The sequence below is a fragment of the Festucalex cinctus genome, chromosome 21 (genome assembly GCF_051991245.1).
Source record: "Festucalex cinctus isolate MCC-2025b chromosome 21, RoL_Fcin_1.0, whole genome shotgun sequence".
Lineage (NCBI taxonomy): Eukaryota > Metazoa > Chordata > Actinopteri > Syngnathiformes > Syngnathidae > Festucalex > Festucalex cinctus.
Window position 1 is genome coordinate 4,701,211 of NC_135431.1, and position 13,969 is coordinate 4,715,179.

At 38.0% G+C, this 13,969-nt stretch overlaps 1 protein-coding gene across 1 annotated transcript in view; it reads left to right on the plus strand.

Annotated features, from left to right (window-relative positions):
- The first annotated feature begins 109 nt into the window (after positions 1 to 109).
- LOC144010547 (gap junction Cx32.2 protein-like) overlaps positions 110 to 13,969 on the plus strand; it is a 74,187-nt gene continuing 60,327 nt past the window's right edge. The window contains exons 1-2 of the mRNA XM_077510902.1: positions 110 to 366; positions 1,182 to 1,298. Of these exons, the coding sequence (XP_077367028.1) occupies positions 1,233 to 1,298 (66 nt within the window). The 5' untranslated portion in view covers positions 110 to 366; positions 1,182 to 1,232. The remainder of the gene's footprint in view (positions 367 to 1,181; positions 1,299 to 13,969) is intronic.

Genomic DNA, 13,969 nt, shown 5'->3' on the forward strand with positions numbered 1-13,969 from the left:
CGAGATAACAAGAGACACCTGGACAGGACACAGGTGGCTTGGGAAGCTAATTGGATAAATACAAGGGAACGGGAAAACGAGCACAAAGGTGGACATGATAAGACATTGACAGAACACGAGACGCAAGGAAAACATTACCAAAAACCCAAATCAAAATGGCAGACCGGGTTTGTGGTCCCCCTTTTTAAGTGTGTTCCAACCATAGAGGACTCTCACTCCTCAGCCTCCCGGGTAAGGTCTGTACAGGGGTGCTGGAGAGGAGGGTCCGTCGGGAGGTTGAATCTCGGATTCAGGAGGAGCAGTGTGGTTTTCGTCCCGGCCGTGGAACAGTGGACCAACTCTACAACCTCGGCAGGGTCCTTGAGGGTGCGTGGGAGTTCGCTCGTCCAGGCCACATGTGTTTTGTTCCATTTTGCGGCCCGTCGTCCATTTTACAGTGGCCCGCGACATATGCTAAAAAATGGCATTTGACTCAGTTCAAATAAAATGAAAAGAAAAATGTTTAGAGATGGTCAAAGTAAGAAGAGGAAAAACACAAGTGCTATTAAAGGTTATTTTAGTTAACTAAAACTAACGAAATTACAACTAAAATTCAAAAAACAATTTCGTTAGCAAAATAAAATGTTTTAAAAAACGAAAACTAACTGAAATTACATTTTATGTTTACAAAACTAGACATATATATCAAAAATGTACTTCGTTTTTGTCTTTGGTGTGATTTTTAGTAGATTTATTTTGATATCAACCGGAATAATGACGTTAGAAAGTACGTCACACAGAAGTGACGTCATCTAGCAGCAGCAGCCAATAGAAAAGCACCTTCAGATGACGTTGCTGTTTTTTAAATATTGCGCACAAGTAATACACGTTTAACAAAAAAAATAAATAAATAATACTGAAACAAACTAAACTAAGACTAAGCATTTATTAAAGAACCAAAATTCAAAATTCCAAAACTATAATAACTGTACAAATAAAATGGTGTATATACTGTAGCATTTTTCCAAATATGCAAAAGCACAAATAAATTATTTGTACAATTTTTAGGACTAAACACAATTTCTCTTCATAACATGATGTGGCCCCTTGCGTCCTGATTTTCTGTATGTGGCCCTCGAATGAAAAAGTTTGCACACCCCTGGTGTACACAAAGAGTATTGAGATGGTTCTGTTTCCTACAGGCCAGACTTGAATTGATGGTGAGCTAAGCCCAGGAAGATTTCAACGGCAGAATGAACGCAGCTAAGGAAATGGAGATTCCTGCCAAGGAAGCCCAACCAACTGCTCCATTCGGCCTGGTAGGCGGCTCTCGTAGCCGACCCTTCACATTTCCATCATTTGCACTCTGTATCTGCAACCTGGACTCATTCTTGTCAGTTCACCACATTCACTCATTCACATCTGTTGCTGGATGGTAGCTAATTATTGAGAATTTTTACTACTTGCATCGAATGGCCAGAGAGAGAGTTGTGGAGAGGCGGGGTTTTACTGAATCCGGCGTTTTACTTCCGCGTTAGAAAAGTAGCTAGCAAAATACCTCATATTTTTGGGAAAAAAAAACAAAAAACTCATCACTGTGGTGTCAAAGGTAAGATTGAATGATTATATGCGTATAAACTGTGGATGGGCTTAAAATACCGTGATGTAGTACCTTTTTAACGTGCAGTATTGTGCACAATAATGTGCAAACCCTGCAAATAACCAAAGAAGCAAAACAAAAAAACTGGCTGAAGGACATGTGGGGCGGAGGACTCATCTGTGTACACTGTTACTTTTGTAAACTTTGCAGGCTCATGCACAGGCTGTGTTTGCAAACACATTGAGATTAAACGGTGATGTTCTAAAACTGACCTTGACCAGAAAGTGACAGCTGCTGACTTGATTACTTTCTTTTTTTTTTTCTTTTAAATCTAGGGAGGCAGTTTTTTTTTTTTTTTTTTTTGTTTTTTTTTAATGGTTTCTTTATGGAAACAGTTTTACATATCAAGAGGACAGATATTAATTGATAGGTGGGAATTTGACTGTGATTGTGATGTTAGTTTAATTGCAGAACAATTGTAGTGTTCACATCTCTAAAAAATAATTAGGAGTACTAGTGGTTTTATTTTTGTATTCCGTAAGCTAGGAATCAGATCAGTGTTAATACTGATTAATACATTAAATAAATAAATAATAATAAATCATCACATCAATATTGGTTGCTTGACTTTGTGTTGGATTTGTCATTCAGGAGATTTGAGCACCTCAAACTTCCCTCCGTAAAACTAGTTTTAACCCCCTAAAAAGTAAATATTGTTGAAATACTTCATATTTGTCTGAGATACATTAGTTGTTATAATGCAGCATGAACTGTTATGGAGACATGCATTTAGGTACTCGTGCTTTTGAAGGGGACGTCAACCCAAATGTCCGTAAAAAAAAAAAATGTCCGTACAATAATATGTTGTATATGACCCCAACTCGTCTTAAACACAAGCTCAGCCGTGATTGGTCGCTACCCAAGCCCTAGGGCCCTTCAGTCGACGGCAAGTGGCAAAATGGACGCCCCCCACCCCCCCACCCCCACCCCCGTCAAGATGGATTAAAAATGGATGGCTTTTGCTGTTTTTAAAATTTTGCGATTGACTTCCTGTTTAAATAGAATCCCAACCCATATATATATATATATATATATATATATATATATATATATATATATATATATATATATATATATATATATATATATATATATATATATATTTATTTTTGTGTTTTTATTTATTTACGTATTTTATTTATTTATTTATTTATTTTAACTGTGTGAACAAGCATATGAGATGAGAGGTTCAAAGTTTTCAATTCCAACCTGCAATCCCTCACTCTGAGTGTTTGGTTTGAACAGCCAACTTTTTTTTATTTTCTTTTTTTTTCTCCTCATGGCTTCTGGCATGTTCTTATTAAAGCAGCTTTATACTTGCAGACCTTTTAGAATTACAGCAAAAGCCTCCTCTCCCACCCCCCCATGGGTGCAATTCATGAAGACTTTGGCTCAGCTCTGGCCTTAAACTTACACTTTGTGGTTATGCCTCATCACCCAGACCCCAGACGATTTTGTATTGTTATTTATTTTTTTTGGTAAAGATTGACATTAGTGAAGCATGATGAATCAAGGGGTTCAAATTAGAAGTATAAAACAATGGCGGAGGCCCCCTTTAGCAGGATTGCGACTTTTAATGAAGCAGCATTGAGTTACTGAGGCTATAAATACTCAGATTGTCTGTGGATGGGTAAAGAGAGGGTCTGTTTGCTGCCATGTGTGTGCGTGTGTGTCAGAGGGGCCAGCCTTCTGTCTGCCTCATTTAGTACTTTGTTAACCTGCATTGAGCGTTGAGAGGAAATATGGGGGGGGGGGGGGGGGGGGTGAACAAGCTGTAATGTCCCAAGCGTTGGAATTGTAGTGGCTCGCTGGCGATCTGCGCAGCAAGTGTAGAGCATCGTTGATGTCAAAGTGTGTTCGATAATCCGTGGCTGTACTTTTTTTTTTTTTTTTTTTTTTTTTTAATTTTTTTTTTTTTTTAAGTTGTACTTTAAGCTGTACTTTTAAAGAGGAGACAAAAAGCAGCGAGGGAACAATACAAGGAAGGATTTGTGCGTGAACAAGGTTAACTCGGGCGGTATCGCCGAGATAACCTGTTCCATCTGCTCTGATAAGATGAGGAACATCAATAAAGCTTTTTTTTTTTTTTTTTTTTTTTTTGTGCTCAAATCCCTTTTGAAAGTGTTTTTTTTTTTTTTTTTTTTTTTTTTTGACATACTGGAGCCCAAAGCACATACAATATTTTTCTTATTATAAATCACAGTTTTTTTTCATAGTTTGGCTGGGGGTGCGCCTTATGTGTGAAATTATTAACACATTATTATATCGTTTCACGTGTTATTTTTCACACTAAACCGCAAGAGGGCGCTCTAGGGGTTCAGAAAGGCTGAGCTGAGCTGCGATTGGTTACCTGAGCCCTTGTGATGTCACTTTCAGTCGACGGCAAGTTGCAAAATGTGTTTTTAAAGGTACGAAATGTATGTGAAAAATAATGAAAATATCAAATTTATTATCGACAAAATATTGTTTGATTGCCAAAAATGGCTAAATAAGTAAAGTATCCCTTTAACTCATTCACTCCCAGCCATTTTCACAGAAGCAATCCAAAGTCTCTTCTTTCATCAGGAAAAAAAAAAAAGTATGTTTCTATCTGTTTCCGTTTTGCATCAATTAGCATTAGAAAAGAGCTAAATTTCATCAGTTTTCACAAATCTATTTAAAATTGTAAGTAATTGAGCTTATTTTCTAGATGGCCCTGGTTGATCTCCTTTGCTCTTCTGCCACCTGCTGGCCGTTTGTGTAATAACAACCATTTCTGCAACCGTTCTTTGCAGTTGAGAGGCTGCATCAAAGCCTTATGTTTGCTCTAGCATTAAAAACAAAAACACAAAAAAAAACGTATAAATACGTCTTTTGGACACTTAAAACATAAAAAAAAAACATATTTACACGTTATTGGGAGCAAATGAGTTAACATGTTTGTCAGTTTATGATGAAAAATAATAATATTAATAATAATTAAACAAGCCGTAAGTTTAAGTATAACGACATCCAGGACGACGATTCCCCCGTACAAGTTGCATTGCTCATCTGAGCACTGCTTGTGAAGTTACAAATTATACACAAATTGATTGTGGCCGATTGATGAATTAGTCTGACATTACATTTTTATTTAATAAAATCATATTGTATTGCTAAGTGCTCGGTCATTTCCACAAATTGTTTTTTTACGAATTGTCTTACATGATACTGTCACATGATTGAAACAATACCAACCGTAAAATGAATGAAAATACTTCTTACTATGAATCTTGTCACCATGTGGGACTGAGTAAGGAATTCAGTCAAGTGGTAACAGCTGAGTGTATATGCAGGAGGATGTGTGTGCGCAAACACGCTGCTGTCAGATGGTCGTGTTTTTCTTGAACTTTCTCTGGATGCACGCTGACTCTGCCAATGACCTCTGACCTCTTCTCAGTGGTTTGGCTCTTGGGATTCAGAGAGGGCTCAGGAAATACACTTGCCGGCCATATCATTAGGTACACCTGCACAATCAAAAAACAAAAAGGTTATTAAAAAAAATAATAATAATGGTGATCTTACAAAGGGGAAGTGCAGGTATGATAAATTTACCCCCATACGGGCTGCACCTTGGTTTCGGGGTCACCTTTTCGTACATATTTTGTGGATAAATAGAATCCACAAATGATCTCTCGCTCAGGAAAATGCACGTTTTAAATACAGGATGTACACACTTTAACTTTCTCTCAGTCTACACATCTGGGTTTATGTTAATCTTCGATGGTGATTTTGTCCTAAACCCCCACACCCCCCCAGCCTGTATTTTGCCATTTTGTTTTTGTTTTGTAAACAGTGGGACGTTTCTGTGGAAAGACAGTGTTTACACCCCTCCAGCCAATCGCAGAGCGGAGGGGGCGTGACGTCACTCCCGCGGCAATTTGAAAGCACGCATGGATTATTATTTTTCTTTTCACTCACTCACTCACAGAATCTTACGTGTGTGAATGAGTGAGTGAAGAAAAAAAAAAGAATCGTCCCACTGTTTCCAAAACAAACACAAAATGGCAAATTACAGGCTGGGGGAGGTGTGGGTTTAGGACAAAATCACCACCACACGTTAAGAGTAGCCCAGATCTGTAAATTGAGTAGTTTTTTTGTTAAAATCCTGTATTTAAAAAGTGCATTTTCCTGAGTGAATCCGGCAGACTACGTCTTTTAAGGCACAATTGCTAAGTGCTCGGTCTTTTTTTTACTTTTTTTTTTTTAATGTTCCAAGTGTCCCAAAGACGTATTTATACGTTTTTTTGTTTTTTGTTTTTTTTTATGCTAGAGCATACAGAAGGCTTTGATGCAGCCTCTCAATACAATTGCTCACAATGTAGTTGTATCAGTAGCAGCGTGGTTCATTCAACGTAAACATTTTTCATTTGTACCACTCGTGCTAACACAAAATGAGGGATCAAAAGTTGTTTATCATGTGATTACTGGAACTGCTCTTTCACGAAAACAGACGTGGCAACAATGTCCAAACAACTTGATACCATTCCTACTGAGCCCCAAACAAGATCCCAACGTGACATTCTTTTGAGGTATTCGCTGCTCTTGACTCGAAACACCCCAACACATATGGTGACAATTAAAATGAAAGCTAAATTAAGGGGGTGATTAAATTCACTTATAAATAGAAACGTTGATTGTGTGAAACAGAACTGTGATTCATTTAAATAGTCCCAGTTAAATTCTTTCCCCGTTTATTGATGCAGGTTTAGCCACATTACACGTGTTCAGCAAGCTTGGGAGTTAAGTGCCAAACCTGTAAATTTCCATTTATTTGCATCAGAGAATGGAGCGTTTGTACACCAAACAGAGCTGTTCGCAGGAAAATACAATTTCAAGACTGATTGTTGCTGTCAGCAGTAAGGTATTAGTTTTGCTGTTTTTCAAATATGAATGGGGATGTCGGGCCTGGTTTCAACGTGAATTTATCCATTTGCGAATGTCTTGCCTGGTAGGAATTTTCTAGTATGAGTGTTCCCTAAAGAGTATTTCTTTATTAACTCATTTACTCCCATTAACGTATAAATACGTTTTTTTAATGTTCTAAGTGTCCCAAAGACGTATTTATACGTTTTTTTGTTTTGTTTATGCTAGAGCATACAGAAGGCTTTGATGCAGCCTCTCAACTGCAAAGAACGGTTGCAGAAATGGTTATTACACAAACGGCCAGCAGGTGGCAGCAGAGCAAAGGAGATCAACCAGGGCCATGTAGAAAAAAAGCTCAATTACTTACAATTTTAAATAGATTTGTGAAAACTGATGAAACTTAGCTCTTTTCTAATGCTAATTGCTGCAAAACGGAAACAGATAGAAATATGTTTTTTTTTTTTTTTCCTGATGAAAGAAAAGACTTTAATCTTTCTTTTGATGGGTTCCATGCTTTTATAGCCAGAGAACACAATATTCTGTGGGCCTTGCAAAATCAGTCAAAATCCAGTAAAACAGCCGGGACTGCTTCTGTGAAAATGGCTGGGAGTGAATGAGTTAATAGAATTATTGTTAACAAATTTTACTCACAATCTCTCTCCCGATTCAATCACATGGGTATCAATTTTGAAAAAAATAAAAACATCTGTTGAGCTCGATTTTTTTGGTCTGAGGATAAACATAACTTACTCCAAAACTCCAAATCGTTAAAATAAATGATGCAAATGCTACTATCAATCAATCAATCAACTTTATTTATATAGCACCTTTCATACATTCAAAATGCAACTCAAAGTGCTGGACATCCATAATACAATAAAAAAAAAATTAAAAAAAAAGAAAAACTAAACATTGCATCTGCATTCTGGTCACTTCCTGTTTTGGATCGCGCTTGCAAGTATGGGAGAGGAGATTTCAGGTTGTTGTGGAGAAGCTTAGCTTGTTCTCTTCCTCCCACTGAATGTTTGCGTGTGTGGCGTTTGTGTCTGGTCACACAACCAGTCTGTGAGGCCAGCAGAGGGCCTTCTTTAATCATATATTAACGCAGCATGCCAGTGAGCACAGAGGTCAAAGGCACTTGCAAAACACTACTTATTTATTCTAATTAATAGTATCAAAAAATATTTTCAAAGGCTGTCAACATAATATTGATAGTGTATGATGGACTGTGTTAGTGTTTTCGTTTGGTTATTGTGCATTGCTTCACACTAACCTGTAGCTAGCCTATAACAATGTACATCAGTCTATTAAATCTGTTTACACTGCCATCATTATCTGAACACAAGTTGCTTTAAAGGGAATGGAAAATGTATTTTTTTATTATTGTATTGTATACAAATGTGAGTGACTTGACTTACAAGATATTGTTAGGATGATTTTTTTTTAAATATTTTTTTTATTTGACTTGGGAGAAAAAAAAATGCTATATGGTGGCAGTGAAATCAACTCAGCTCACTTAAAAACAAGCATCAGTTTGGCATCGTCAACTGTTATTCACGAAAGAGGCTTCAAGCTGTTTAATCTCACTTCCACTTAAAGTTTACTGTCCAATAAACAAACGTGCATTTAAAACAACCCCATAACCCTGCTTAAAGCCAGTTAGCTTAATGCTAACACATAATGAGAAACGCCATAGACCAGGGATGTTGTGTTTCAGTTTTGTTTGAGTTGGGTTTTGTTTTATTTTGGTGAGTATGTTGTGTTTGTTTTGTGTTCCTGTGTTTCACCTGTCTCATTATGTCTGATTAGGTCCACCTGTGTGTCATTCCCCTTCCCAGTTAGAGTTGACAAATCAGGGCCCTCTCCCTATTTGTGTTCCCCGGGTGTTTCTCATTAGTTTTGGTGTATTTAGGCTGTGTGGGATCATTGTCTATGTCAGGGGACCATGCTGAAGTTGTTTAACTCATTTGCTCCCAATAACTTGTAAATGTTTTTTTTGTGTCCCAAAGACGTATTTATACGTTTTTTTTGTTTTGTTTTTTTGTTTTTTATGCTAGAGTATACAGAAGGCTTTGATGCAGCCTCTCAGCTGCAAAGAACGGTTGCAGAAATGGTAGTTATTAAACAAACGGCCAGCAGGTGGCAGCAGAATTAGAAGAGAGCTAAGTTTCATCAGTTTTCACAAATCTATTCAAAATTGGAAGTAATTTAGCTTTTTTTCTACATGGTCCTGGTTGATCTCCTTTGCTCTGCTGCCACCTGCTGGCCGTTTGTGTAATAACTACCATTTCTGCAACCGTTCATTTCAGTTGAGAGGCTGCATCAAAGCCTTCTGTATGCTCTAGCATAAAAAAAAACGTATAAATATGTCTTTGGGACACAGAACATAAAAAAAAACGTATTTGCACGTTATTGGGAGCAAATGAGTTAAAAAATTAATTATTAGAAAAAGGAGTTTCATGAAAAAAAGTAATAAAAGGGGGGAAATGAGTGGTCACAGTTCACCTATGCAAACTATAATATGTGTGGGTTTGATTTTTTAAATCAAATCTGAACATGCTGTACTTCAAACATGGCTTAGGTAGATTTAAGTATAAAAAAACAACAACATATAGCTGCTTAGAGTTTGCAGAATAAAAATCTAATAACCCAGTTTAAACACTGGGGTATTTCAATTTGATTGCTTGCATGGTTTTAGAGGGTTCGTTTCTACGCTGGGAGCAAATACTCCGCTCAGATTCCAAACAAAGTGTTTGGACTCAGTAGTGGCCTTCAGAAATATTGCCTTTTATAACAGCACTTTCATTTCCTGGGGCCGTCACGCAACAAAAGGCCCCAGACAACTTCAATAAAACCAACAAAACCCCTGGAGATTTGAGTTAAAAGTTGTTTGACCCCCCTGAGAGAGGACACGTACACACAGCAACAAACCAAAAATGCAGGAATTCGTTATTTGTACCTGAGAGACAATAAGGCAGTTATACACTTTAAGGTCCGCGGGCCGGATCAGGCCCGCAAAGGGGTTTAATCCGGCCCACGAGAATGATTTTTGTAAAGTAAAAAAAAATAAAAATAAAAATGTAATGTCGGCCACAATCAATTTGTGTAAAATTTGTAACTTCACAAGCAGTGCTCAGATGAGCAATGCAACTTGTACGGGGACTCTTGGATGTCGTTATACTTGCGCTCTGCGATTGGCTGGAGGGGTGTAAACACTGTCTTTCCACAGAAACGTCCCGCTGTTTACAAAACAAACACAAAATGGCAAAATACAGGCTGGTGGGGTGTGGAGGAGGTTTAGGACAAAATCACCACCACACGTTAAGAGAAGCCCAGATCTGTAAATTGAGAAGTAGTTTGTTTGTTTAAATCCTGTATTTAAAAAGTGCATTTTCCTGAGTGAATCCGACTTTAAAATATGGGCCCTGAATCTATAATTTATGAAAGTTTGACTTTTTTTTTTCTTTTTTTTTTTAAGTGGAATTATGTAAATTATTCATGTTGACGAGCACCTGTACATTGTCTAGCCTCCCCTTGTTTAGTTAGTTAACAGTGCACAACTGCACATGATACATAAACATCTTAAATGTTGATTCTTAAAAACTATGGCTCCTGTGTATTCGTGCATATTTGTTCTTGTGTGTTTTTGAGCAAGGGTTTAGCCGGACAAATCTTGTTGCTAAGCTGGATCTTTTGCTGCTGAAGCAATGCAGTGTTTGTCCTTATTTGTTTGGGTGCCACCTCTTGGCTGATACTTTGGCACCCTGGTCATTCTTGGCTGGGTATTTCTGCAGTGGGTGTTCCCGAACTCAAATGCCGTACTTGGTTTCAGCACTACTATAGTGTCTTGACTGGGAACTTTTCTGATTTACTTGAGTTTCAATAAAAAAAAAAAAAAAATGGACACTTTTTTTTTTTTTTTCCCCCCCCCGACTATGGACAAGTTAAGCGTTAACTTATAAATGAGTCCGTCCGTGCTTGTGAGTGCGTGTGCGGAACTCCGCAGCATAAAGCTGGTGAAGCTACAAATGAGGTTGGGGGGCCCTCTCAACACACACTTGGCACACATGGGACACAACATAATTTGGACAAAGATGGACTCATTGGCACGTATAGCCACAATTTGGCTCTCTCGTTCTCTCATTCTCTCTATCTATCTATCTATCTATCTATCTATCTATCTATCTATCTATCTCTCTCTATCTCTCTATCTCTCTATCTCTCTATCTCTCTATCTATCTCTAGCTCTCTATCTATCTCTAGCTCTCTAGCTCTCTATCTAGCTCTCTAGCTCTCTATCTAGCTCTCTATCTCTCTATCTAGCTCTCTATCGATCTAGCTCTCTAACGATCTAGCTCTCTATCGATCTAGCTCTCTAGCCCTCTAGCTAGCTCTCTAGCTCTCTAGCTAGCTTTCTATCTCTCTAGCTAGCTTTCTATCTCTCTATCTAGCTCTCTAGCTCTCGATCTAGCTCCCTATCGATCTAGCTCTCTATCGATCTAGCTCTCTAGCCCTCTAGCTAGCTCTCTAGCCCTCTAGCTAGCTCTCTAGCCCTCTAGCTAGCTCTCTAGCTCTCTAGCTAGCTTTCTAGCTCTCTAGCTAGCTTTCTAGCTCTCTAGCTAGCTCCCTAGCTAGCTCTCTATCTTGTTCTACCTCTCTATCTCTATCTCTATCTCTATCTCTCTCTCAATACATTTGTGTGCCTTCGAGTCGTGAAAATATGGTAGATTAACGGACTAGTCACGCTAAATTGTGTGCCAGTCTCTTGCGGTAAAATGAAGGAAAAATAATAACTAAAAGCACTACATCAGCCCCAATAGACACTAGGGATGTGACGATAAGGGCAATATCGTGATATTAAAACGGCCACAATATCGTCGTCGTCATGTTCACAATATTTAAAAGGAACACATCTGTTTAAAAAAAAAAAAAAAAAAAAGTCTGGTTGATTTCCATTTGTGTAGTTCTGGCACCCTCTAGTGGCTAGTTTATTAGTGCAATTTAATTTTCATTAGGGATGTTTTGACCTACTATGTTTAAAATCTATGCTAATTGACAGATGAAGGGGAACCAAATTTGCTTGTGAGGCGATCAATGTGTGCTTGAATTAGCAAGTAAGTGCCTCAGTCTTGACATTTGTGTTGTAGTCAAGGTGTAACTATGTCCTGAGCTTTTGCTGCGCAGAAATGGGTTCCATTCCCATGGATTGCAATAGCGTTGAGGTTAAAAGGTCAACCAAATGGAAAGGCTGCTTTGATTTCATTGTGTGCATGGGCGCATGAGGCCCAGTGATGCTTAGAATCACTAACTGGGAGAAATTGGCTGTTTCTTGGTGGGCTGATGTGCTGGCTGGTGCAAAGTTCAATACCAGGCGGTACCAGGTCCGATCCTGACCTAATTCCCAGCTTTAAATAGAGATATTAAGCTTACTTCACACCACAAATGCCCTCCATGCCCTCTCCTCTCCTCATGCATGCTGAAAATTCACAGAATGTCAAATTCTCTGACTTGGCCTTTTTTCTTAGAGAGCGTCTCTGGTGTCCGTGTAATGTGACAACGTCGACTGTAGTGAGCATTGATCAGTCAATCATTTAGAAACATTTTCATTTTTTTTCCTGTCATCAATGCATGGAAATTTGCAACCTTGATTTAAGATACATTATACTTGTATCTGGCTTGTTTTTAAGTTTATTTGGATAAAGGCGGGACTGTTTTAATCCAAGTAATGATTCTGATCTGACAATACCTGCTGCAGCAGAGCTGAATATATCTAAGATATTTAAGAAAGATATTTAAAAAAAGACCACTATATAGTAAAAAATAAAATAAAAAATTCATACAAAAAAAAAGCCCAATATTGTTTTTGCTTTTGTACATAACAGCAATGCATATAAACCACCTACAATCTCTAATAACAATATTGAGGCACTTACTTGCTAATGCAAGCACACATTGATCACTTCACAAGCAAATTAGGTTCCCCTTCATCTGTCAATTAGCATAGATTTTAAACATAGAAGGCCAAAACATCCCTAATGAAAATTAAATTGCACTAATAAACTAGCCACTAGAGGGTGCTAGAACTGCACAAATGGAAATCAACCTGACTTTTTTTAACAGATGTGTTTTCCTTTTTAATATTGTGAACATGACGACGACGATATTGTGGTAGTTTTTAATATCACGATATTGCCCATATCGTTACATACCTACTTACTATATTACACATGTATAAGAAGATCCATTTTCTTGACCGCTTACTCCTCACAAGGGTCGCGGGAGGTGCTGGAGCCTATCCCAGCCGGCTTCGGGCAGTAGGCGGGGTTACACCCTGATCTGGTTGCCAGCCAATCACAGGGCAGACAGAGACGAACCCTCTATAAGAAGATGATGTAAACAAATTGTTTTAACGTTTCATGGAAATATACTGCAACTCTACAGTTGTACTTACGTTTGGAGCAGCAGGTGTGTTTTGCACTTGTCCGCACGTTCCCAGGAAATAGCATTTGTATAAACTCACAGGATTGAGTTTTGATGTGTTGTTGTAAATATTTCCCCACTGAGATTCGCCATAAATTCGGTCAAGATGGTGCCGAGATGAGTTTCAGCAGATATGGAAAATAACGCCAGATTTGTTTCATTAGCATATTCAGAAAAAATGGACATATATTTATCATTTGGTTCTTGATCGGGGGGTGCTAGGTTTGGGTTTGACCTGTGTTTGGAGTTTGTGAAAAAAAAAAAAAAAAAAACGTTTAACTGAATGGCCTTCAATAAAATCACAGGTTCGGTGCCCTGACGGCAAACTCTTTCCGTACATCTGTTAATGCTTCTTTTGCCTTGTTTTTTGTCCAAAAAGAAAAAAAAAAAATACCTGTTTCTGATTTTCAGTCAATGTGAGCGCTGCAGCGAATGGTCCAATAAAAAAAGAAACGGGTAATCTCGGACCAATCTGCTCTCTAATTAATCCCTGAATCAATTTTATTACATCCGGCAGTTTTTATGACGCAGTCCTCCAGTATTTGGAAGGAAAGCTCAGTAAAGTAACCAATTTAGTGTTTGAAAATGACTGGAGATTAAGTTGAAGGACAATTCACACCACCCAGGCCAGATGCAAATGCTTTCAGACATTTGGTGAAAAAAAAAAAAAATCACTCAATACCTCTGGACAACAGATGCTTGGATGTTAAATCCGACGTGTCACCAAAAGCTAGACTTGATCATTAGCTTTATAATAAAGACTGATAAGCACCTCATTTTGTCTGCCTTGCAAAGGAGTGTTATTGTAGTGCTTTTGGTACGTCAAGCATCATCAACCTTTTTAGAAAATTGAGACCTGCTTCCTTGGTACAGATTATTAATGCGAAGGGCTACTAGTGTTATACACACTTGTAAAATAACAATTTTGCTTAAATGTACCATTTTATGCAATTATTAACTCATTCA